The sequence below is a fragment of the Malurus melanocephalus genome, unplaced genomic scaffold (genome assembly GCF_030028575.1).
Source record: "Malurus melanocephalus ecotype Western Australia unplaced genomic scaffold, MMel_1.1 scaffold_27, whole genome shotgun sequence".
NCBI lineage: Eukaryota > Metazoa > Chordata > Aves > Passeriformes > Maluridae > Malurus > Malurus melanocephalus.
Window position 1 is genome coordinate 972257 of NW_026623259.1, and position 27820 is coordinate 1000076.

A 27820-nucleotide genomic window follows, 5' to 3' on the forward strand; every position below is an offset into this window, starting at 1 on the left:
TTAAAGTTGAGTCTGCCTTTAGAAAACCTCAGACATAAWACACCTGAAGTTTCTTCACTTATTACTGTAGTTACTCCCAAAACACAACCTGAAGTTTAAGACAATGTTTTATTGATGTAGGTTTGGTTTACAGACAGTTTTCAGCTTYGAGTCTTCGGAGTGGCAAGAAACTATAAACTTCAGACTTCACTGTCCAGAACATCTGATCACCAGTGCTTCACAAAAAGCCAGATTTTACCACAAGCCTGTGTAAGGAACCCATATTTACTATATTCAATTTCTTGAATGTAAAAAAACCCAATCTAAATATGTTTTTATGAAATGTGTCTTAGTGTAGGTTTGAGCATTAATCTGGACAAATCATACAGAAGCTGAGAGCAAGTTTAAAAAAAAAAGTATAAAAAAAAGACTTCTAAAACATTGAGAAGGGAAGCATTCCCCACTGCAGCCACTCTATCCAGTTTTCACTACTCTCAGTCTTGCTTAAATGGAAGTCTGGTCTCAGTACGTAAGAGCTAGCAAGATTTACTTTCACAATTCAAGTGATGCCAAATGCTACCCATCACATCAGTTAAAAGTTTAACAAACCTACAAGCTTTTTGATTTTATAAAGTAAAGTATTTCAATTAAGGTGAAAATTCAGACAGAGAAGCCTAGGAAAAGCACAGGTTTGTTGCATGTAATGAACATGGTTATTAGGCATTATGCCTAATTCTTCATTCTGCTAGAGATTAGAACAATTGGTCRATCAACAAATGCCCACACTCAGTTACAACAGTAATTACAGTTTTCAGACTACACAAGCAAAGAGCTATGTAGTAATGTACAGAGTGGTGACACCTGTGCTAAATCTACCTTTTTTCTATACTTTTGCCTTAATTTCACAATTCAATTTCTCTCAATGTATGATACCCATAGAGAAATCCTACTTCTCTACCTTTTCCAGCCTGAGACATTCTGATGTTCATTTTATTTTCAAGAAGTTATACATAGTGGCCCCCAGATCACTCTTCCTGTTCCTGGCACATGAGAAGTGACACYGGTTGGAGAAGGCCGACCTTGTGTGCTGTGTGTGTCTATATATGGTCAGGAATACACGCTCACACTGCAGGGCTCTGCAGTGCCACACCATTGTCAGCTCTGCCACAGCAGCTCACTCCTCAGAGTCTGCTAGGGTACATCGAACAAGATCAGAGACATTAAGACTCTCCCTCTTTCATTTTTCCCCCTACTTTTAACTGAACTGAAACAGTTATTTCACAGTTGTATTTTTCAGGCACCCTGACAGCTCACTCCTTCAATCAACATCTATGCTGCATAGAAAAAACATGCTGATAAGCAARATACTGTGAAACCATGTACTTGCCCTACTCTTTCCTACACATCACTTATTTCAAATTCAGAAATTCAGCTGTGAACTCTTTGCAGCAGGGAGAYCCCCCCTTCCTCTACACTCAGATTTAAAGTTCACTGCTCCACAGCAATAAAAATGAAATAGTGAAATAGATATTACAAGCCCTTTTTACCTAAGTAATTGCATGAAAATTTGGGAGGGAGGAAAAATGAGGAAGAAGGAGGGGGTGCAAAAGATTCCCACAATACATTTCCACACAAAGACAACTTTGTTGCTAATCACAGGGGAACAAAAAGARCTTCCCAAAGTTACTCTTATCAGTGTTACAGCAGGCTCAAAGCACTGTATATCATGTATTTACGTTCTGGATTTCTGAGGGTACCCTTGCTATCTTATAACACACAATAAATCTCCCACTCACAGAAACGTGTGTTTGGCAAAAAAAAAAAAAATTATGAGATCCAGGAGAAGGGAGCCCCAGGAAGAGTAATGAGTCCTAAGAGCTCTGTTCTCAGAGTCATGCCTTCTGATGTAGTTCTTGATGGGATCCTGTCTGCAGGCAACTGAGCAAACGGGGTTGTCTTGACCCACTTAACTSTATTTACAGGTAGCTACAGGTTTTCTCACAATTAGCTCATAATCACATAAATATTAACACAGACTGATTTAAATGAGGCAAGTTTCAATTCTCTCAAGATCTGCAATTCACAATCAAAATAACAAGGGACATCGCYTGTACACAYTGGAGTGATACTGGACAAACAACTTACTTAGKTTTATTTAGCTCTGAGTTTCATTCAGTCTTATGGTTTGAATTAATTTTGTACTGTACCATTATTTTTCAATATGAAGCTTTGTCATTCCTTAGAAAGCAAAACGGCTCTGACATCTACCACTCAAAATGAATTTTGCATTGACACATGTAACAACACATTAAAGAAAATACAACTGGCTTCTCCTTTGCATAGCTAGACATTTGGTAGTACTGGCTCCAGTTGCTCATTAAATCTTTAGGTTAGATGCCTCCCAGGATGTTACACCAGTATTTTTATAAACTCCTATATACTATCAGTGCTCATCTATTTCCATGAGTATTCAGGTAAGAAAATTGATCTAGCTGAGGAATAACTTTAGAAGGTGGCAAGAAGATAGCAACCAATTCAGCTACAAAGGAGCTTTAAATAATTATTGCTTCTTGTTGCTGAGAGCTTAGTGAGGCAAAAAAGCCTTCAAACAGCTGGACAAGCACCAAGAACAAATAGGTGAGAAAGGGACTGCCCCATGTCAGCAGCAAACTACCTTTGCAGCATCTCATGAAACCTCACTATACCCTCGGGTACAACTTCAAATAGTGAAGCAGCCTTCTAAAACATGTGTCATCTCACACAAACATGGAAAAAAGGCAGTGACTCTGGTAGAGAAAGGATAAATATAAAAGTAGCATTTCAACTGCTTTCTACCAAGCTCAACTGAAAAATGGACTGTAATATCCAATCCACTTCTGCTTCTAGAAGAGCTGAGGAAGAAAACCCTGTAAAAATGTGGTTCCCTGGCACAGGAAAGCAGGGGCACATTCCATACCTATGGCTTTGACTGAACAGACATTTCCTTAACAGCAATGCCTAAAGCTGCATTGTGTCTGGAGAACATGTTTTCCTCAATTGTTTTCAATACACAAGTATTTAAGACTATGTAACAATACCAGCACTTAATAGTGGTGCAAAAAGTAAATCTCAGGTGTGGTATTTCAGCTGCTTACTTTCTACCTGACAACCTGACTTGAATAACGAGATTTATTTTCACAAAAATAACCACTTTGAAAGGTGGTGGATGTTTCCCTTTACGGTCTTTTGTAAGCAGAATATCTAAATATCATAAAAGTCTCTATCTTAAAATCACTTTACACACCACATCATATTAAGAAGGATTAAAAAATCCAAACTCAAAACASGACTTCTGAAAGTCATTGTATCAGGGACATATAGCAAAAAGGAAAATGAAAGCAAGGTTACTCGGGTAACACACAAGACTAATCACAAAACAAATATAAGAAGATAAATCTCTCCTATGCAATTTTGTAATTTTACTTTTATTACTCCTGACTATATCTAATTGGAAACCTTTTATTATATATATATTAATATACATGGTGCCTAGTGTATATATTAATGCACAATTATTTATATTTATATATAAATATATACAACGGCAGCTAAGCAATTGCATACTGAGCTTATGGAACAGACAACCGATAAGAAGCATAAAAAATTTTTTCTATTTCCTTGCAAAAGTCATTCATTGGAAACTGAAAAAGTAATAAAATTTTACTTTAGTGAAAAGCAAAAGCATTAACTTTTACTTGAGAAGTAAAAGGTACAAGAAATGGCTAAGAYTTCACAAAGAAAGAAACCAACATTATCATCTCCCACACACAGAACCAAGATGTCCTGTTATGCCAACACACGTGATCCTCAATTGCAGTGTTGCGGCCTCTCTTTCCCAGCAGTCTTTACAAAGTGGTATCTACYGTAAGCTAAAAGCACTTGGTTCGTATTTGCAAAGTATTCTTCCACTACAAAGCCTGGATTTTTTAAGCAATTCTTCTTCCCACCCCAAGATCATTTGTTACAATGAGATTGTCCAAGGACATCAAGCCTGAWTTTGACAGCAGTAGGGAGAGACAAGGAACACACCAAACCTTGCTCTGTGAAAAAGGATAGAATAATGTAGCACCTTAATTGTTATGTCTCCCCCTCCCAATTCCAGTGTCTTACAATTTTTTCTCAAAATTATCTATTAAAAGTTTTAATGCCTTCTGTCAAGTTAAGAAAGTATTTGAAGTATTTTACATTTCAGAAGMTTTTTACTCAAGGATTATAAAAGTAATTGCCATATGCTCAAAAACCTGCTTTCATTTCTCAACGAGCAGTTCACACTCCTTTACATCCCACTTTCAGAACCTGAAGGCGAATATCATACAGGGTTGCCTGAAAAAACACACTGGTTTGCTAAATAATGCAGCTAAAACCCTTTTCCTATTCTTCTTTGGCTGCCAAAATGGAAACCTAACAAAAATGGAAGAACCTACAGCAGAACTGTAGGTTGAAGACTGTACTGGTAGGCAATAGAACCACATCTATTGTATCATAAATTAACATCTCCAGTTTCATTACTTTATTTGCCAATAACTTGTTCTATTACTCTATTTTTGGTTCAATTTGTTTCTCTTATCTACCTAATAGAGGTTTCCTGGGCAGCAAGCTTCTGTAAGTTTTGAGAAGGCAAAGGCAGCAGGAACGAGGCCTCATTGCATTATAAATACTCCCTATCATGGTAGAAGTCATAATCCCCMAAAAGTACCTGATTTCTTCAAACTAGCACTACGAAAAGAAGATATGAACTGCAGTTTTAGAAATCACTCATCTTTTATTTATAATAAAATATAATTATATATATATAAAAAAATATAATATAATTATAATATATTTCATTTGCATTCATCTTCAAGCTTCAAGTAATTACTTTTGACTGGTCAAAAAGGCAAACAATTTTGCTTTGCACAGTAACTTTCTATGGAGGTACAAGGTGAAAGACAAGCAGCATTGAATGCAAGTTGCAACAATTATGTATGAGGAAAAGTTTCTGACCATGGGCTTAGACAAACATTGCAACACCTCACCCAGAGAGCCAGTACAGTCTTCTTACTTGGAGATACATAAAACTCAAAGTGCAAGTCCCTAAGCAACCTTATCTAAGCTGGCCCGTTTTGACTAAGCAGCACTTGAGTTACCTCAAGTAATTTCTTCCAGCCAGAATGGCTGGAGAAATAAACCAAGTTATTATTTACAGTTACACATAYGCGATCACTGTTCAGACAGTGTTTAATACTTTCCCAATAAAGTGATTTAAATATCTATTCGGTCCCTCAATCTCAATAGTATTGATGCATTTTTAATTTAAAACAATAACACCTAACTCAAGACAACATACTACCTTCACACACATTTTCATGTATATCCTGAGATGGACATGAAAATCTTAATCTTGGAAGACCTCCAATATTCAGAATTACGTGTCAGTCTGAAGAGCACTCCCAACTTCCTCATTCATGTTAAAGAATTTCATCAAAATGTTATCAAAGTGTAACCAAGTAGTTTAATCTCATCTTTTTAAAAATTCCTTCCACACTGTTACATTTCACTTGTGGAAAAGTATTAACTTGTATAGCTTTGATACTGTAGTAAATTTAAACAGCAGATATGCTTAAACAGTATCTGAGTTCTTGCATGTCAACGTATTAAAAATTTTTCAGCCTTTCATTATATCCTGCTACAAAATTTCCAGTTCAGTTAAGAATTTAAATACAATTATGAACCAGAATTCTCACGAGGTCCTCCTGATAGGCGTGTTAATAAAGCTGCACGTTTAAACATAAAGCATACACTTAATGAGCTACAGAAAAAAGAACATTAAGGACACTTGCAARACTTTAAGTTTACTTTATAGMTTACAGTGCAATTATACCCAGAAAAGGTTATTCAAGTGCAGCTCCTACTCATCTACAGTCTCCAAGTCTCATTTGACACGATTTTGAAAGTCAGAATTCTAAATYCGTTCAAAATGAATTATGTAGAGCACCGGAATTGCTTTAACAAGTGTAAAGATTTCAGAAAAGTAACATTTTTTCTGTCAAAAAATCTGCTAATGCTTCCAAAGTAGTTTCAGGAAAAAAGGTTTATATTTGCATTGAGARAAGTACCTGAGCCTCCCACAGCGGTGGGCTTGTACATGTAAGTGCAAACTGCTGTCAATGTAGTATGTTTKAAAGAAGACAACATTACAGGTGATGTTGCCTTTTTCAGTGAGAGATACMTTTTACTGGGGTAGACTTTTGATTCCAAAGCACTCATTTAAAAAACAGGTTTTCTTTAATCTGAAAAAAACTATACTGCAGAGTTTAGTTTAACTTGCTTAGATAAATTAGGTGTCAAAACCTACAAATCTAAGAAGTTACAAAGTTACCCAATGAACCAGGAAATCCCTGAAGGCCATCCAGGCTCACTTTCAGAAATGGGACTACTTCCTCATCATAAGAGAAGTTTTGTYCTAATCACACTGTTAAACCCCACCCTCCTGAAAAAGTGAAACTACTTAGATACAAGCTTACTGAAAGACGTGTACTTCCCTTTTTTAAAAAATATGTTTGACAATTCCCATATTTATTACGTTCAGCATTTTAAAGAAGAGCTAATTTAGTATTTAAAGATTTCATGTTTTATCCTTTCCTCCCTGAAGCCATTTTGATTTTCTCAGGCTTTATCTCAAGTCCTACACAGCAATTTAACTCCTGTGCCTCGTCGATTCACATTAAAAMCAAAAAAAACTTCAACCAAAGCTACAGTAAAATTACCCCTTCAAGTCACCGAAAATGGACTAGAGAGCACTACTTTTATGATACAAATAATTTCACTGTTGTTTTTTATCTGTGCCATTATTTGTAGATGAATATTTACATTAGCAAATGCAACTTTTGCAGTAAAATCAGTACCATTAATCAGTTATGGCCTATATACACGTAGATAAATTGTACCTTCAATATTCCCACTAATATGCTTATTAAAAATATTTTTATATATGTTTATTAGTTTGTTGTAACTTCAGCTAAGAAARTAATTTCTAGAGAAACTGGAATAAAATTGAACTGCAAAAGATGGTTACTGGACTTCAGCAAAACTACTTCAAATATCCTGGATACATAAATWGGTTTTGCATTCAAAACTCGTTAAGTGATGATGCATTATCTGTAGGAAAGGTGCAGAAGTGATGACTTTCTGTTGCTTGAGAGTTCAGGGCTTCAAGATTTCCTCCTCTCACACTCCATTTTTAAATAAACAAACYGAATAAATAAACAAACATGTAATTCAACATATCTAGAAGCTGCTGAATTCTCAGTGTACCTATGTGAATAAAGCAACTACAAAACACTGTGGATTAAAAAAGCTGTCTTTAGTATTGAAAAATCGCTGCTCCTGGATGCTAAAACTAGTAACTTTCACTGGCAGTGGCCCAACTTCAAATCTTGAGATCTACACAAATCTTTCACACCTTATTTGCAATGAACAATCCTCAGGTTTTTTAAAAAAGCTTGTTCAAATGTATTGTCATACTCACTGTTACCACTGAAAGAAAAACAAGGCTTCAAAACTCTCTTAAAAATGTGAATTCAAGGAACAAGATGGAGTTCAAAACCATTTTTGCAATTCTGAATATTAAAATAATGCTCTGACTCTTTTCCTGCCTTGGTTTTAAAGATTTTTTAACTGAACTGTAACTCTCTGGCTTGCCATTATTCCAGTTATGCCCCTTTCTATATTCTCAATTACGTTAAAACCTGGAAGTTTTAAACTTGAATTAGGCTACAAATAAATACAGTCATCTTAAATCTAGCACCAGTAAGGTATATGGAACGGCTTACTGCCTTTGTAACACTTAAATCTTTTGATTAAACAGGAAGTAAGATATGAATCAAAGACCTTTCAGAACTTGTCCTATCACTACATCACTTGAGCTCCCACTTATTTGTGTTCATACATCATTATTTGAAGTCTGAGACAAAAAAGTTCTATTTGGTTCACCTTCTTTACTCCTTAAATTTTAGGAGTTTTAGGGTTCTATTTATGTCTCTACTGAAATTATCTACAAAACTACATCACCACCATCATCTGCATCAGCCCTCAAYAGTTCCGTATCATGGGAGAAAAGTATATAAAGGAGCAATGTGATTTATTTCTCATGAAAATCAATGCTTACCCCTTTGCATCTACTCCTGCTTTTATTTATAGTCCCAACTCTATGACTGAGAAGGRTGTGTTTGTCAAATGTTATCCACTTGATTTTTTTTAAGCTCAATATAACTGAATACTCGAAATAACATTTTTATTGTACAATGACAGTATAATTTTATGCGTCAGAAATAAAATCTTAAGGTGTCACAAAATCTACAATGGATATTGTCTGCTTTTCCATGAGTTTATAGTGTTACCCATCTTTGCTTTCTTCACGAATAAAATATACTCTCAGACTTGGAAAATTCCACTCATACAGGAAAAACAATTTATATGGGACTGATAGAAAAATCAATTCAAATTTACAATGGATGAATGCTCATTCTATTCACTTATACTAAGGCAGGAAAAGTCTATAGAAGGTCTGMACTCAATTTTGGAGAAAAGAAAAACTGAAATTAGTGGGTAGAAGAAAGTTCAGAACTTAACTCCATCAGTCACAAAAGCACAGGCAGTGTTTCCCAGATTATACAGAGACAAGATAAAATTGTCATTCTATCTTTTATTACTTGACAGGAAAAGAAGCAATGRGCACAAAATGAAACACAAGAGGTGCCATCTCAGCACAAGGAAACACTGTTTTACTGCAAGGGTGACCAAGTACTGCCACAGGTTGTCCCAGGAGTTGTGGAGTCCGCATCCCTAGGTTTTCAAAAGTCATCTGCACATAGTCCTGCGAAGCCTGCTCTAGATGAATCAACAAAATGATGGCCRAGGATCCCTTCTAATCTTAACCATTCCGCGATGACAAGATCACTTGTAGTCTAAGTATTTTCAGCATATCTTCTGGAAAAACGTCCTTGATTAGTATTTTCTGTAAGGGGCTAGAAAAACCCATATTTATACCAACAGAGAGAGGTAGAACTGAAATATAAATTAAGTAGARAAGGGCACAGTCTTCAAACCTCTTGGGAAGAAGATAACAAGATCCTGGTGCTGTCCACGCCTCGGCATATCAGTACATCTCTAGTCATAAACCATATTCAAACAGAAAGTTTGCCTTACTGTAACCACTTAKATATTTTAAACATCCTTCTAACTCCAAATAAATTTGAAATATCATTTATTGATGCCTTCCACATTTGAGTCATCTTGCAACCTCCCCAGCCATGAAAATACAATTTTTAAGGTTGAAAGTGAGCAAGAACATGCATTACATGAAGGCATGAGCAGTGCACCAGCACCATGTACACAGAATACCACACCCTTGCTTGGAAACAGGCAGCTGCCATGAAGCTGGATCCCACAGAGAAKGGATGAGCAGGAGCAGTGACAACTAAGGTCTCACAAAACATCCTGCTACTTTTGAGATTTTTCTGCAAAAATCTGCCTTAAATTTTAGTTTCCAACTGCCACAAAAAAAGAGTAYATCTCGCTAACACAGTCCCTTTGCTCCCTGACCTCACACTTCCCCAATTACGGCCTCCTAGCAGGAAGCAAAACAGCCTTCCTCATCCCCACATCTCCTTTTCTAAATCATCTGTATCCCATCGCCTCCCGGAGCCTGCGGGGGTGCAAGGGGAGGGCAGATCGGGTGCTTCGGAGCAGCCGGCTAGCACGGGCACGGCGCCTCGGGAACGGGAAGTGGAGGTGGGGGAAGGGGAAGAGAAAGCCCTTCCGCGTCTCTTCTGCCTCTCCCTCCCGTCCCCGCGCCCCGCATGCCGGGCGGGGGCGGCCGCAGGGACCGGCACAGCGGCCACCGCCCCCGCCGGGCCCCGGGCGCCGCCCCCGCCGGGCCCGCACCGTACAAGGCGCGGCGGGAGATGCGGCCGGGCCGGGCCGGCCCTGCCCCGGCCTCCCCCCGACCCTCCGCCCGCCCCTCCGGCGGCCGGGCCCGGCTGCGGGGCCACGCTGGAAACAGGAGCCCCGCCGGCKCGGAGGGACGGGGAACGAGAGGGGGGCGCGGCTCGGCGCAGCATATCCACCCATCCCTACCTTCTCCTCGTCGGACAGCTGCTCCTCCAGGTCCGCCATCTTCCCGTCCGGCTGCGCCCGCCCCCTCCCGCTCCTCCTTCCCGGCAGGAAGGGCGGGACCCGCGCGCGCACGGGGAGGGGCGGGGCCTGCGGGCGCGCGCGCGGTGGGCGGGGATCCCGGAGTGGAAGAGGAGTGTTGGGAATGGAAACCGGGGATCCCGGAGTGGAACGGGCCTGTCGGGAATGGAAACCGGGAATCCCGGAGTGGAAGGGGCGTGTTGGGAATGGAAACCGGGGATCCCGGAGTGGAACAGGCCTGTCGGGAATGGAAACCGGGGATCCCGGAGTGGAAGGGGCGTGTTGGGAATGGAAAACGGAGATCCTGAAGTGGAAGGAATGGAAAACGGGGATCCCGGAGTGGAAGGGGCACCTTGGGAACGGAAACAGGGGATCCCGGAGTGGAAGGGAAGTGTTGGGAATGGAAATGGGGGATCCCAGAGTGGAAGGGGTGTGTTGGGCATGGAAAATGGGGCATCCCGGAGTGGTTTTAATATCAGCTGGAGGTGTGGACAGCCAGAACCAAAAATCACGGAATCAGTTGGGGTGGAAAAGACCTCTGAGGTCAYGAGTSCAACCTATGACCCAACACCATCTTATSAACAAAACCATGGCACTGGGTGCCACATCCAGTCTTTCCTTAAACACCTCCAGGGACAGTAACTCCACCACCTCCCTGGGTACTCTCTTTCCATATTTAATTGCCCTCTCAGYGAAGACATTCCTCCTAATGTCCAAAGCAAACCTCTCCTAGCTCAGCTTAGGGCTGTGGCCTCTTGTCCAGTCTCTGGTTGCCTGGGAGAAGAGACCGCCCCCCTTGGCTGCAGCTTCCTTTGAGAGCAGAGGAGAGTGTCCAGCTTTGAGCCACATTGGCAGGAGCTCGGTGCAGGGCAGTGGRTGGCCCTGCTGGGGCCGAGGCTCTGGGCACCCCACAGGTGCTGGGGGGSTTGTGGGAAGCTCAGTCAGTGCAGAGAAATGTGTTGAATTATTTGTGCTGTAGAAGGTTGGGCAGAGAATGGGGTCAGTGAGAGATAAATAAATAAATTGGAAGTTTTTTGCCACCAGACTGAGAAATCATGACGTGTGTTTTTCAGCGGTGTGACATTGCAGGTACACAGAGGGATTTGGGATGATGACTTGYAGGGATTGTCTCTAGTCCAGTGGTAACTCTTTGGTAACATTTAAAAATACATTTTCTAAATGTCCAGCACATTGTACTTCACCCCACTTATGATGAACAAGGAAATGCCAATTGTTGACTGGAAAATCACRGATGTTGAGATGCACGTAAGTCACCCATGGTTAGTGATGTGAACATAGCCAGCTTCAGGCCAAAGGATCTTGTTATGCTATAGAGKTCATCCACATTTCTCTTTCTTCCATGAGTATTTGTATACAAATGCTGTCAACATGCATAGGGTAAAATATGCCAATGTCTAGAATTTCTCAGGGCTAGCACTCCAGGTGCTGTAAGAGGACTGTCACATGTAAATGAAGGGAAGTGTAATTGGACAAAAAATTGTTTAAGCCAAATGTGGATATTACAACGGCGCAAAAAATCAGTTTATGATGAAAACATGTAAATTAAAATGAGAATAATAAATGCATAGCTTGGACAACATGGCTGATTCAGGAGAGTTGAAAAGAGATTTAAAATACATGAAGTTATGGAGCATAAAAATAATGGACAGTAGTGTATTTAGCTCAGGAACAAGATAAAGGACAACCTTTTCGAGTGGTGACATGTAGAACAGAAAATGTACATCTAAGGGATATTTGTGTTTAGAACATTTTACAGATATTATTTGTACTCAATAATAAAAGGTAATGATCTGTAGCAGGGAGCAGCATTGTTCAACATTCAGTTTCATGCAACAGGACTTCATAACTTCCACCTAGGAGTCTTAAGAGTTACTAGCTGAGGTCTGTGAAATGTTAATTTTTAACACATCTTGAGCTTTGCCATCTAGGGGATGTTGCCATGGGTGTTACTTTATTTAATATGTATCAGGAAGGTAGTTCAAAAAGGTAGATCTTCTCAGATAAATGTGAATAGTTTTTTTCTAAGTTAATATTTCTATCTGTTCRATGTACCATGTTTACACCAGATTTTTTCTTGGATGTTTGCTGAAACTAACCTGATGAAGTGAATGATTCAGAGGAGGACAGTGTAGTCATCATAGAAATTGATGTGAATCTTCTGAATAGTACCCTCACAGGTACTTTATGGTGACCTAAGGATTTAATAGGAAATGAGTAAGCGTGCAAAAATAAGTATTTTTCTTGCTTTATGACTCACTATTTTGGAGTGTTAGTGTGTCTTCTCAGGAAGAATATGGAAATTTCTGAGAGATTTTAAAGGAGGATTAAAAATTATCCTGAAGATGAAGAAAAAAAAATAGGATGTAAGGTTTAAGGATGTCAAGACTGAGAAGTGATTTCAGATATAGCAGTGATACATGAGTTAGTTTGGAATTTATATGCATCTTATATGAAGTCATATGTTCTACTTGCTGTTTTAAATTGACAGCCAATTTCCAGCCTGTAAATCAGATATATAAAATTAATATTTGTTTATGTGTCAGTTTCTCTACACATTGATCAAAGGCTAATTTGCACTACAATCACATACAGAAGAGCAAAATATCCTGTTGCTTACTAGCTAGCTCATATCTTAGCAGATGTCTAGTCCTACTAAATGAAGCTTGCTGTGGGCTAGCAGATCTGTCTGTTGTGGTTTACTGAGGTAGTGAGAGAAAAATTAATTAATCATAAAAAGACACCCCCCCCCCCCCCCACAAAGCAGCAGCTGTTGAGTTCTTCTAATCTGATCAGACATAGTAGAGCTGCCAGTCAAGTACTTTGCTACTTTGCTGTACTGCTTCTGTAATTTTTTTCTGTATTTGCTCTGTAGAGCCAGACCCCTGGCCCTTGAGTAGCATCGGGAGGGAGAGCACAGCACTCCTTCCTGCAAGGTSTCCCTTGCCAAAATGACTTGAGAGAAATGCAGTTTCTGTGCTAAAGCCGTTCTGACAGTGGTGAGGAAGTGGTGGTGCATCGTGGTTAGCACAGCATACTCTGTGCTTCTACACTGGCCCTGAAGATTAAGATAAACAATGTAGGAAAAAACACTTTACATTTTAATTCTTCTATTTCAAGGCAGGTGTTTGACATTTTATCTATTGCATCTGGTCAAAGGACAAACTCACAAGAGGTGTTATTTGGGGCCTACTTTTTAAATCTGGAGAATGTACTACATTCTGTTTTCTAGGACAATGGTGGACTCTGGCCAAGCTCTGAGCCTGGCTCAGATGGTGCTCCTGGCAGTGGGAAAGGAGGAGTGCCCAGAAAGGCGTGGCAGGCTGTGTCCCTGATGTCTGCTCCTTTTGTTGGGAAGCACCTTCTTGCATCCTGATACTGTTGGAATAAATCCTCACATTCCTGTGAGATGGTAGGAGACATACTCAGGCTYCTGAGATTCCTAAGTACATATCAGATCATTGGGCCTTGGGGATCGTCTGCCAAATTGTGTCTGTATTTCTGGGGAATTGGTGTTTGCAAACCTCTCAGTTTGCTCTTGGTACTCTAGAGATCCTTGGCAGTGAAAGCAAATAGGCTTGTTCTAGAGAAGCTGAATGATAAATCCTTCCAATAGWGTTGGAACGAAAGCTGTGACAGGAAAAAAATATTGATCAAGTAAAATTGTAGAGCAGGCCTGAGACTGAGCTCCCTTCTTAGGCAGCACTTAGGATCTTTTAGGCCCTARCAGATATTCAAGGGAATGACTCAGTGACCCTTCATCTGCTGTGGAGGTCCCTCTTRGAATCATGGAACAGCCCAGTTTGGAAGGCACTTGAAAGATCATCTGTTACAATGTTTTGTGGAAAAGGGACCATAAATGAGATTTGTCTAGTGCCCTTTCCAATTGGACTTAATYAGTTGCCCCATCTTGGAGGTTGTTCCAGTTAATGTTTGTTCTCACTGTAAAAAATGTCTTTCCTTTAGGAAGATTTTTGTTCATACCTAAGAATTTACTGTCATTTGGTCTTTTACTCATCAAATTCATGGTCCTGCTTACTGTGGCATTTTCAAGATCATTACACTATTCTTCATGCTTTACAACCATAATACTTTTATAGATTTTGTTAATTTTGCACTGTATTTTATGTTTTTCATGCAGACTGTGGATGTCACGACAAACTGGATAGTTAGAGTGTATTGCTTTYGTCAGTTTTAGGGGTCTTTATTAACACAATTACCTTAGAAGCTCTTTTTAAGTTCCTCACAGGATGGCATTCATCTTTTATCCAGGCTTGCTTTGTGTCTTTCTATTCTGTTTCTATTCTTGGGAGTTTTCTTGACTTCTTTCTCTATCCCATCCCATGCATGAATGGTCAGCTAAACAGCTTGCCTTACATAATTCAAATTCAAAAAGTCTAGTATTTGCCTTTCTTTTGACATGTACCCATGTTTGAGGAATTAGATACCTATGTTGTTTCTTAGATTTATCCTGAAATGCAGGCCAGTAGTTTACGTTAGTGGATACAACAAAATTTAGTTCTCCCATAAATTGAGGTGTGTTGAAGCAGAGTGGGATTATTTATTTGTTATACAAAATTTTTATCCATGGGTGGGAATGTGTGAAAAGAGGGTGAAAAAGAGCAAGGGCAACCAAGGAAGGACATACACCTCGGGCTTGTTGGCTGCTACTCCAGTTCCAGCAGAGACAAGAAGGTGAAATGTAAAATGAAGTACTGTCCAGCAAAAAAGATTAGTGACATCTTATAAAGTATCTTTCATTACAGAAAATCTTCTCTCAATTATGTTGCAATGTGATGAACAACTGAATAACAAAAGTGCATTCTAAAAGTGTTCTGGAAGTTAGCAGTGTATGATGGGTTGCCAGAACTGAGCCATTTTAGTGGTTTAAATGACAGCAYCAGAGTTTCATGGGAAAACAGGACAAGTAGGGAATTTTTCTGTAGTATTGTTTACAGACTCTATGGAAAAGCTGCTGACTTAATCTGTGCTAAACATTTTATCAATAAATTGTATCATAGCCATGGACTGTGATGTGCTATGGAAAGAAGAGCATTAGCATGTCTATTTTATAGCCTATTTAAAAAAATTGTTATAGAAAGGTGTAGCTAGAGGCTTTTGAAGAGAAYATTTGTGCATTTCAAAGAGTTCAAAGAATAACCAGGGACTGGAAAATGCAAGCTATGTAATTGCTGATTAGTTTTATTAGCAAAAAATTCTTAAAAGTTTGTAGGTACTTCTTGGGATATCAGAAAGTTGTTAATAGGATGTTTGGGTGTATTAAAATACAGGATTCATGACCAGTGGTTAAAACAGGACAAATTCAAGCTAAAAAGAAACGTAATTGTCAGAGCAGTTAACTACTGGAACAATTTAACCAAGGCAACACTGGCATTAGCAATTTTAGAGTAAAGATTGCCCATTTTTCTAGAAGGTGTATTCTGCAATTCAGTGAGGACTTAAGGAGTCTTGTGGCCTGTGTTGCAGGAGGTTAGCAAGGAATATCCTGAAGCAGTTTTTCCCGACTCTGTATGGCATGGTTCTCTGAGCTCTTTTTGTCTTCAACAACTGATGGAGAGAAACTGAAGTAAGAATGAAAGCGTCTACATGGAAGAGATGAAGAAGAGAGAGGAAGAGAGGATAGTTTGAGTGCAATGAGCTGAATCCAGTGAGAATGGAATAGAAAAAGGWGTGAAAACAAGGTGCCAGGGAAATTACTGAGGATAGAATGGGTATTAATGAAATGGGGAATATCGTGGTCGAATGARTCATCTGTAAAAAGGTTTAATTGAGTATTTAAAATCGGATAATTGGGGGTTATTTTTGATACTTAACTGATAAACACCTGAGTCTCAGCTCATGRCTCTCAGCTCCCATCACAACAGAGAAATAAACACTCCCAAGGTGAGATTCATCTGAACTAGTTAAGATATCTGTTTTAGGACAAGATTATTGTCTATATGAGTTCACACCCAGCTGTCTAAATACTAGATACCTGGATTATGACAGCCAAATCTCCTTYCACTGTCAGAAGATCAAAAGGAAAAAAGTTGGTGGACCAATGAAGAGGCACAAGAGCTTAGGGAAGAACACAAGGACAGCTGAGGTTAAAAAGCTAAGGGAAAGGGAAAGGGGCTGCACTTGTAATTCAGCACTGCTCTGTGCTCTCCAGGGAACGTGTACTCAGAGAGGTAAATCACATATTTGTGCACAAAGGACTTTGTACCAAGGGGGCTGCATTTCTGTGTTTCTGCCTTTATTGCAACTGTGACTCAGACCTCAGGAACGTCRTTTCTGTAGCTACTGATAATATGGAGCAGGATTAGGATTATTAAAAGAAGATGACAGCCTGGGCATTAGGAAATAGGCCAGAATCAAAGCATAAGGTTTCTGCACCCCATAATGGCTAAAGAGGGCCCTTAAAATAACAGTGTGCCTTACAGTAAGTCTGAAACTTCTCCAGCCTGAGCCAGTCCCATTCTCCATTGGTGTATGTATTTGTCTGCCTTTGCTCTGTACCAGAACAGATGGAGAAAGCAGCAATTGTGCTAGGAGAAAGCAGAACTAAGGAAAGTAAAGGAGCTGAAGCACTGCTTACCCCAGCCATCAAATTATTACAGGAATAGAACAATAGCTCACAGGATTTGAGCAGCCACCTGATTTTGCAAAGTTTCATGAGAAAGCACAAAAATTCCTTTCTTTCTCTCTCACTGAGCCTAGCTGTTGCTTATATTTTTAGTTATTCCCCTATTTAAAAAAAAAAAAAAAAAAAGGAAGTGTAGTTTTCTAGCTGGATTTATTTACTTTCGTTCTAAAGGAGACATTGTTTTGGCAATTTTATTTTCCAACAGGAAATGGTAAATGTGCTGATTTGTTTTATGAAGTTGAGATTCACTGTAGGAGTCCAAATTCCTTTTTTGTTTTACTCTCTATAGAGCTCAATGTCTCATGTAGATAAAATCTCAATAAAGATAAACCATTCAAGCAGATGTGAGAATTGCAGCTGAGAATTTCTTGCCTAGTGTAAGGAAAAATGCCTCACAGATTCAGTGGTACTTCTTGCTGCTTAACAGTAATGTGGGGCCTCAATTTTTAATCTTGTATCACATAGTGGAGGAAATAGTAGGAAGAGAAGTTTGGATTTWGAAGATTAAAGGTCTGATTTTACTAGTTTCTTTTCTCCAAGTTCAAGAAATGCACAGAGGAATAAAACATTTTGCTTACTCTGAAAAAATGCTGTAATTTTCCTCTTTTGTGACACTTCAGCAAGCATTTTGTATCGACCAACTGGAAAAGGAAAATCTTAGAACTGGAACTGTATTTTGGTAGTAATTAATAACTCACTAAATAATTTAAATGTCTAGATACACTATTTTGAACCAAAGAAAATGCTTTTGACCCTGAAAAGGAACAATGTTTTATTCCACATGTGCTTTAACTAGTTTTCTAATTTTTAGAGAACTGCATATGCTATGTACCTGAGCCTGTTTTAACTCCAGTTGCTGTGTTATAATTATATCCCTGACTGATAYRGATCATTATTAGTCTGAGAGAAAGCCTTGTGTACATCCTTTCCAAATAGTAAGCTCAGGTTTTTGCAATCTGTGGAAATCTAGTGCACATTCTGTGCTCCACTTCCTTCCTCACAATAAGATTTTTGAAGTTAAGGTTTTAGTCTCTCATGTCAGATCAGGACATGCAGCAAAAAAAGGAATCTCATATCTCTGTTGTGATGTGTAGGATGAGGTGATGAAGGGATACAAATAGAARTGGGATATCTAGATATGCAAAGTAACACCATCTAGTGTGATGAAGAGGTTCTCCATTCTCCCTATTATTTGTTTTTCAAATTTTTGTGGCCCTCAAATCCCAAGTAATTTTTAGGGARAGGGGGAAAGAAGAGTAGCAAGGAACCTTTATAGATGTTTCAGGTGCAACACAGTACACAACATAGTTTTCTTGAAAATTTAAGAGTAGCWGAAGATGAAGAGTCTGATAAGCTATGAAAGACCTAAAAGGAATGGGGAAATGGGAAGGTGGGGAGAATAGGGAAGCAGATCTTATGTAATTTTTTTCCTTACAGCACATTGCCYTTCGCAGTTTCCATGCAATATAACCTGTTTCTTGTTGTGGGCTGTATACCAGGGAAGGATTTTTCAAATGGTCTGTAATAAACCCTTGACTGAGTAATGAAAGTCTGTTGCAGCTCTCTAAACCTGGTGAAACTGGGGTTTTGTTGTGTCCTGCACATGGCAGAGACTGGGAAGGACAGTGTCGAGGGCCTGATCTTGCCTGTGGCACAAGGTGAAGAGGAATGCAACTAAAATGGGCCAGGTCTATGTCACRCCCAGGGTTTTATGTTTTAACATTTACAGGAATTTCTGTTGGCCAAGTGAAACAAAACAAAAGGGAAACCAAAACAAATAGTGAAGTGTTTTCAGTGGGTGTCGATGGACTCATTCCCCTGGTGTCAGGGGAGGAGCTGATGAATAAAGATGCAAAATCTGAAGGACATGTGCTTGACTTCTGTGCGTACTGCACACATCTGTGTGCCCAAGTTAGCTAAGACATGCCTGACACTGTGTTATATGGATTAAAGATTAGTRATACCAGGCTATAGGTACAAAATACCCCCCAGTGAAATATGGGTCTTTAGGGTACAAGGGAACCTGTAGCAATTGGCACAGAGATTGTAATCTTCCTTTTCCTGCTGCAGCATATACAGACTTAATTTTAGGGTCTCTTTTGTAGTTTAAAGCTATCTATATTAAAAGCTGACAATGAGTGTACATTAGTCTAGTGTAGAGAGCCAAGTATGATGATGCTAGATACAGTGGGAGTGCTGTATAGGGCTTTGGGGAATGGGAGCTGAGTTTACTGAAAGGGAGCCCCRGGTGTAYGTACAGACTGAGGAATGAGATRCTGGGAAGCAGTGCTGCAGAAAGAGACCTGGGGGTCCTGGTCAAGGGCAAGYTGAACACGAATCAGCAGTGCCCTGGCAGCCAGGAGAGCCAGCCCTGTCCTGGGGGGCATCAGGCACRGCATCACCAGCTGGGCAAGRGAGGGGATTGTCCCACGCTGCTCTGCACTGATGGGGCCTCACCTTAAATATTCTGGGCAGTTTTGGRCGCCACAATAWAAGAAAAGTATAAAGCTATTGGAGAGTGTCCAAAGCAGGACTGCAAGAATGGTGAAGGGTCTGGAGCAGCTGAGGGCGCTTGGTCTGTTCAGCCTGGAGGAGACTGAGGGGAGACCTCACTGCAATTACAGCTTCTTTATGAGTGGAACAGGAGGGGCAGGGGCTGGTCTCCTCTCTCTTGTGACCAGTGATGGGACTCGAGCAAACAGCATGAAGCTGCGTCAGGGGAGGTTTAGGTTGTATATTAGGAAAAGATTTTTCACCCACAGGGTGGCTGGACCCTGTAACACGCTGTCCAGGGAAGTGATCACAGCACCAAGCCTGACAGAGCTCAAGCAGCATTTGGACAATGCTCTCAGGCACATGGTGTGACACTTGAGGATGGTGCAGGGCCAGGAGTTTGACTTTGATGATCCTTGTGAGTCCATTCCAATGCAACATTTTTTGTGATTCCAATAAAATGCCATGAAACATGCATTTTAATCTATTTTAGTGCATATTGTAAAGATTATAGTTTGGGTTGGAAAATACCCTAAASATCAACAAGTTGCACCCTCCCCCGCCGCCTTCCCCTGCCCCTGCAGTGGTCAGGGATACTTTCYGCTAGAGCAGACTGTTCAAAAAGGCTCCGTCCAACCTGGCCTTCAACACTTCCAGGCATGGGACATCCCCAGCTTCTCTGGGTMACCTGTTCCAATGTCTCACCACCCTCACAGTAAAGAATTTCTTCCTAATGTCTAACCTAAACCTACCCTCTTTCAGTTTAAAGCCATTCTCTCTTATCCTGTCACTCCATGCCCTTGTAAAAAGTCCCTCTCCAACTCTCCTGTCAGCCCCTTTAGTTACTGGGAGGATGCTGTGAGTTCTCCTTGGAGCCTTCTCCAGGCTGAACAGCTCCTTCTCCCTCAGTCTAGATAACATCTAAAAATAACAGAGATGTTTCAGTGTAGTTGTTTTGAAACAGAATGGTTTAGAACATGAGAATTACTGACAATGTAGAAATTTATTTATTTCAATTAATTCACAGTCAGTAGATAAATGTACTAAGTAGATTTAACTCTGAGGTTTTATTAATAATRCAAACATACAAACATACAACTATGATGTAAGACTGTCTTTGAATGAAAGTTATATATTCCCTAATGGTAAGCCTCGGGACTTCAGGTGTATAGAGTGTGGCATTAATTTATCTGTCCTTTTCCGTTAGCATTAGGAAATAGTGAAATAAAGAATTATGTGATTCTGTGTGATGCTCTGACCACAGTGGTGCACTAGATGGCAATGTTGGTTTTAGTTTTACTGCTGCCTCTTCTAGGAAACTTGTCTTAATTAGTTCCTTTTGAAAACAAACATGCTGTTTCAACAGAGGGTCAGTGTACATTGTTCTGGGATGCTGCTTTTATATTTATAGTCATGTAATCAATATGTTGGAAGGGTAATTAATTTTTAACTTCAAGCCAATTGTAGATCAAATGCCACTAGAGTTACTGGGTGGAGACAGTTTAATTTCCTTTGAAGCAATGATACTGATTAGCTGTAAAGGCTTTACAGTGGGTTGCTGGAGATCCAGAAGACTTTTGCTTTGAAATACTGATGTTAACTTTTGAGTAACACCATTACTGTGATACAGATTAATGAATTGTGGCATAATTCTGATAAAGTTCCTCTCATGTACTTGCTGTATTTTGTCCTGTCAATTCCTGTTTCAAAGTAGCTTTATTTGCTTTGACTATTCTATTCCTATCAAAGGAATGGTACAAAGTAAGCATTAAGCTGATCAAACTGACTTTCTGCTTTTTATCCCTGTTCTCTCATTATCTGTCTTTGGGGACTCTAGAGGCCCATGGCTAAAGATGAGATGTGACCATTCATACTACAGCATATAGGAAGGATGGCATGAGAAGCTGGGTTTTTTTTTTTAAATCTCTCCAACTCATGCTTGTGGGACATGCTGGTGTCCTGGTCTCCTGTCCCTTTCTCCTGTCATCTAGGGCAGCTCTGTCTGTCTCTCAGGTTCCTTACTTGGAGATACTTGCTAGCTCAATACTTCCAGTTCTTTCAGTCCGTCCCCTTGATGCATCCATGTCCTCTGAGCTAACCTTTCTTGATCATATTTTCATCTGTTCTCTCTCTTTCATCTTCTTCTTTGTCTCTGTTCTCCAACATGCAACAAACTGGAATCTCAACGCTATCCCTGTCTTAAACATCTTCCTTTTTTGCAATCAATAAATGAGCCATTTTCATGGATAGGCTATTGATCAGTTCTCTGGCTGTCTGGATTCTTTCTGATCTTGTGTCTTTTCTTTCCATTACATAAAAATTTCACCACAGGCTCTGACTATCCACTCTTGGGCAAGTCTCTGAGCGTCTCTGCTGTCCTTATCTTTGTTGATCTCTTGGCTGACTTTTGATACTTCGATAATTTAATTTGATTTCATGTTGAGTAAAACCATGGGCACTGGTTTAATCTGAAATTAAACTTTTGTTTAGTCTAACATTAAAAAAATAAGGTCAATTTCAAAACAAAAAATATTTTCCTTTCTCTKAAAAAAGCCAGCCTCTTGTATTTTTATGTTTAAACTATTAATTGAATTCAATCTGACCTGAACAAATATTTCTGTCCTTTMGAGTCATGCTTTTGAGTAAATCTTATCGATTAATGGAACTGTGTTACTGAGCTGTGCTGCAAATGGCTCTGATTTCTGCTGGAACCAAGGATAGCCCTTGGTATAAATGGACACAGCCATCAGATATTGAGACTTGTCAGAATTTTAACCTTTTCAGGAAGACAAAACATCATCATTAGGATAGTGATCAGCAGGGGTTAGGGTCCATGCCATTGCATTTTCTGTCAGAAATTAATGTTGTGACTAAYAAAGGCAGGACTGCAGTTACTGCAGCAGACTGTTCTGTAGACTGTAGCCTACAGTTGTTTGCAAGATATTAGATTATGATCATGAAATTTATTCTAGTTTTGAGACAAACTAGAGATGGATATATGCAGCATAAAAGAAGACTGAAAACTCAATTATCATAACCACAAGAACTGAAAAGAAAAATCCGTGCTGTCTTCCTGTCTGCCAGTTCTAGAGGACGCATTTTTCCAGTGATCTTAGTCACTGCTTCAGAGTAGTACTTTTGTCAAATCTGACCATWTTGGGAGGCGGTGGGGTGGCAGAGTAACACATCCCAATGTATTTACAGTAGAGGGAGCTGATGTTCAACGCACGTGCCTGTGAGTTTTAACTGCTTTTCCAGTCTTTGTGCAGTATTTGCCATTACCAGGGTGTGTGTAAGCACTGCTGAAGAAACTTCTTCTCTCAGGAGTTTCGAGTGGGGCATCTCTGCATCCCTTGCCCACTGGCTGCASTCTGACAGAGCTCTCTGGCAGGGTCAGCAGTCTCAGAGAGCATTGTTAGAAGGAGACACTTCCTGGGGCCCTTGGGCATTTTYTCCATGCATCAGGTTTGACATGAGGGAGACTGGTAGGTGTGTTGGTGTAACATTGCAAACATGGAGCCTTGGGGCACCTCCTCCCTTACCTACCCGAGTCTGATGTTTCCATCTTTCCAAACATCATAATTTCCTATTACACCATGAACAGTGTCTCCATTGTGTTTTTAGCTTTGCTCTGCTTCCTCAATTTGGCCTGACCCATCCATGAACAAGAGCTCAAGAAATTCCTTTTTTTTACAGTTATCTCTCCTGAAGCCAGAGATCTCTCATTCTTTGATATTGCCTGGCTGGSTTATGCAAGTTATTCAAAGTTAATGGATAAAAGTTAGTTAAAATAGAGACAAAGGAAGTGTGAAACCACTGAATGCATATGCATTCAAAAACATGTATTATGTAAAATGAATGAAATATTAAGTGAATTTTATTGGTTAARGCAGGCTAAGGGTTTAAAGGATTTGAGTCCCAACTAACTTGAATTCCTGCTTCTGGCTTTGCTGTAGCTCTTTGGTTAAAAGTTGTCTTCTTGAGGCAGCTTTCCTGACTGGAGTGGTTCAACTAAGGTAATCACAAAAGAATGAGTTAGGGGAGGGACACCACCTCAAGACAAACATAATATATAGACTTATAAAAAAGAGGACTCAGTGTATTGCAGACCCATYCAACTTGTATGACCAGAAAGATCCTCAAGCAAGCTATTAATTTGCCTTGCTAGCACCTAGAGCCACATTTCTCAATCTGTTTGTGGGAAAAAACCTCTAAGCACATAATGTGCTCTAATACCTTGTTTGTCCAGACAACTTGTGTTATATTATTGGTGACTTAATTTAGCCATGAGCAACACAGCCACTGACCTAATCACTCTATAAAGTGGTACATTTTGAGAGACCAAGTTTATCCTTGGCACTGCACTTTAGAAATAAAGATAGACTGGGAAGAACCAGCAAGAAGTAACTTAATAGGTTAAGAAAATAAATGCTATGACTAAGGGTTGAAAAAGAACTTTTTATCTTAGAAAAGATGATTATGATGGGACATCTTTACTTATATTTTTTTTCTGTAGTTGTTTGTTGGCTGTGTAGGCAGTATTGGGGCCAAAAGAAGGATATGGGTCTCATACTGAGTGAGAAAGATTTAGAAAAGAAATCCAGGAGAATTTTTTGYGCTATACAAATAATGAAACTTTGAAATCCTTGTAGCTTGTACAGGTGAGTTTTTTAAAGGAAACATTAGATAAATGTTTGCCAAGGTAGCTTAAATGTGTTCACTCTATCTTAGTGACATGGGTTGGACCAAATAATCTCCTGAGCTGTCTTCCAGCCCTGTATTTCTGTGCAAGTGCTTTGAAATGTATTTATGGAAAGGACTCTCTCCAAACTAGATAGTATTCATTATAATAAAGGAAAACTCATATCTCCAAAATTGSTTCTTTCCACTAATTCTCTGGTCAGCTTTCCTCCTCAGGCCTTGGCACTAGGCATTATCATAGCAGGCTGACATTTTCACTAGCTGTTTAAGCAGAGGACTGTTTGCTTAGAAGCATCAAGAAAGGAAACAAGGAGGCTTTTATGATGACATTTCTACAATTTTTAATATTTCCTAATCACAAATAGTTTTGCTATTAATTTCCTTAACCAGTCCTCCTCAGAATGAATTTTGAGCCATATGCTGTGGTCTGCGTTACTGGTTAATACCTTTGTGTTGAACAATGTAGTGATGTTAGCTGATCACAGAGGTAGGATGGATTTGACACTTTTTCAATAGCCCTTTATCAGTTTTCCCTCGTCTTGATTTTAAAGTGATTTTAGGCTGAGGARCATCTCTCATATTCTCTAAGAGTGTCTTGGCTCTGTGGTACAATGTGATGTGTATGCAATCTGTACCTAAAGAACACCTCCTGCACAACATAAGTGGATACCTTTCATGTACATGAGAAATACAACACTGGCATTGCAAGACATAGATAAGCCAAAGCAGCAGCCCTCCTTGTTCAGATCCCCTGTATCTGACAGCTTACTGCTCAGTTCTGCTTTACTACTGAACAGAAGTTCCCTTGCAACTGTGCAAGTCTGTCACTTTATGCTTAGATATTTGGAACTTACAGTACATCTGGGAAGCGAAAAAACGCTGGGAAGCATTTCAGATCTTGCAGCTGAGCACTTCAAACAGATGGCTTTTTTTTTTTTTTTTTTTCCAGAGAGAGCACTTCCAGATTTTAGAATTGCTCTTCATAAAATTTGACCTAGCTGTTTAGGGGTAGTATATAACTGAGTGGCGGGGATGAGTGGCATTAAACTTGTAGAAAATAGTGTCGGGTACCTTGAGCAGTAAAATATTTTGATCTCCTTGCAGGGTCTAGTTTTCTGATTGTYGCTGAATGTAGGAATGATGGACAAAGTTTCTATATTCTTGTTCAGGTGGTAAGGGAAATTTGGTGGGTTGGTTTTTGTTGTTTCTTTTTTCACTAAAGTTAGACCTTGTTAATGTGAATTCAGGTTGAAAATACCAGAGTGTTGTCCCTGTATGTTGTGCTTTATGAATGAGTCATGAGTCTGTTCTACACTATCTGCTTGGCAGACAAGTGCAGAAGCACAGTATGAAAAATGTCATCCAAACTGAGCATTTCATTAAGCAAAGACATTTGTTATTAGCTTTTCAGTATGGGCCATTARCCTTCACAGACACCACATTCTCTGCAATGACGTTACTATTTTAACACCATTCACCATTTTATACAGTAAAATATACAACTACATAAATTTAATGCARGCATCGTAAGTACTATGAGGACTTTGGAACGAGGAGCTTGGGAGAAGTGCTGTGTCAATAATGATTTGTTCAGCACAGTAGTAATAATATAAACATATTGTTCATCACCATCCTTATCTTCCTATTTAAGATTGTCTGCAGAAAATAATTCTGGGTAGATATTTGTGTACAGAATCTCCACATAATGATGCCTTCTTTGTAGTGTGAAGATACTAGAGACCGGAACCAGGACAAAGTACTTGGTAAATCAGTTCTGGCAGACAGAAAAATCCTTAAGTACTGCAGAAGAATGTAGTTTAAATAACTCAAAATCTGTTTCCCTTAACTCAAACTCAGCTTTCAGAAAACACAARAGCTATTTCAAGGTGCCCAGAATGGCTAATAGAGAAGAATTCTCTTCATTTGTCTGAATGGGTTGGGAGATATATTTTGAAGCTYCTAAACATATGACATAGATTTAAACACATTTTAAAATAATTTGTATTTTTTTGGTGGTCTTAAAAAACCCTTCTGATGTAAATTAATAACAAGATGCCTAGCAAATGTATGTTATTATTGTTGTTACAGATGTACAGGTATTTTTTTCAGGATATTTCTGAGTAAATTTAATATTCATAAAAAGCAGTAGAAATAGTTCTGACATAGATGCCCCTTGTTTACCTGCATTTCATAGAGCAGCCCAGGTTACCCCTTTCACTGCGGTGAGCTTGTTTTCATCACTTCAGTGCCATGGTTCATGGGAACTGCATGGTCCTGACAATTTTTTACCCTCTACCTATGTGATTCAGAACTACTGTTTTAAAGTACTGACAACAGCTGCAACAATTTGCTCAAAGGGAGGACACAGCAGTGCTGGAGCACTTTTACAATTATTGAGCCATTGACCTTTGAGGGAAATGGTTCAATGCTGTTGCAGTTCTTGTGGCCAGGTGGCAAGATATATCACATAGGTATGGCTAGTGATTTAATAGACCAGGTAATTTCAACAGATAAGTTTCCAATAACTGATGATGAAGGAAGAAACTATTCATAATTAGATTTCTCTACAAAAGGCAAAAATTACATGGTGAAAGTGTTTTTAACTTCTGATGACGGTTATAATTCCTGTAGCAGTAACCTCTTCTAAGGTTTGCTCAAAGAAACTGATAACATGCTATTGGAGTTGGATGTGACTCCCTCCTTGTAATGTTCCACTTGTTGATGAGGACAAATATGTTGTCATTTCTTCCCATGTTCTGTTTGCATCAGTTCTCTCCCACGAGCTCCAACAGCCTGCAGCTCGGCTCTTTCTTAAATTGTTTGTATTTTATATTGAGCCACACAAGATAGAGAATATACCAGTGTTGTCTGGAGGCCTTTTCCCCTTCCTAATTAAATCTCAAACTCTATTTTTAGCACTTGCGTTCAGTTTTGTCACACTTGCAAAGCATGCCAACTGCCCCAGTGAGCTGCAGCCTCCTGGCAGCTGAGGTGTCCATGTTTGGTCATGCACCCTAAAGTTTTTGGCAATAGCATTTTTCACATCCTAAAGGAGGATATTCAACTGTCATTTGTGCCAGAGAGGGTCTCAGTGTGTGCTTGGTAATTAGAACCTGGCAAGTGTTAATGCACGGTTATTGTAGAAATGCACAGAGCCTCAGAGGCCCCTGCAAGGATGACTTCCCTSTTAAAATTGTTGAAATAAATATAAGAAAACATTCAGCAGATGATAATGAACCTCCAAACAGCACTGGGCTGTATCAAAGAACTTACTAGTGAAACAGAAAAGCASATGGAAACCAGAGGGTCTCCCTGGGATGAAAATGGCAAGGATTTACCTTCTGCTGAGGGYCTTTTCCAAGGCATTGGAGTGTGTAGTGAGGAGGCTGCTGCTTCTTGAAAGGAAAGCACCAAAATTAACAGKAACAGCAGCTGTGGAAGCAGATTTCCTTACAAACCAGAAATCTTCTTTCCAGTTCCCCAGGAAGGACATGGAATGTCTGTAAGTGCTAACCATAATCAGAAAGACYCTTTTGGTATCCTCACTGGAAGTGAGTACACCTGCAGTGTTAGCAGGTGGATGGGGACTGCAAAAGGCAARTTCAGGTTTAGTGTCAGAGCACTGTTCTGGGGTGAGAGACTGATTTCCACTGGGCTGGCATCTGTTGAGTCAATAAAGTTGTTCTGAGTTCTCCCTGCTGTCTGTGAGATCACAGTTTCTTGTAAATGTTTCTRCTAATCAGTTTGGCACAATCCTAAGATTTCCCGTGT

At 39.6% G+C, this 27820-nt stretch overlaps 1 protein-coding gene across 1 annotated transcript in view; it reads right to left on the bottom strand.

Moving 5' to 3' along the window:
• The window catches only part of CAPZA2 (capping actin protein of muscle Z-line subunit alpha 2), a 30650-nt gene extending 20432 nt beyond the window's left edge, over positions 1 to 10218 (bottom strand). The window contains exon 1 of the mRNA XM_057390482.1: positions 10135 to 10218. Coding sequence (XP_057246465.1) covers positions 10135 to 10173 — 39 coding nt within the window. The 5' untranslated portion in view covers positions 10174 to 10218. The remainder of the gene's footprint in view (positions 1 to 10134) is intronic.
• Between the last annotated feature and the right edge of the window lie 17602 nt (positions 10219 to 27820).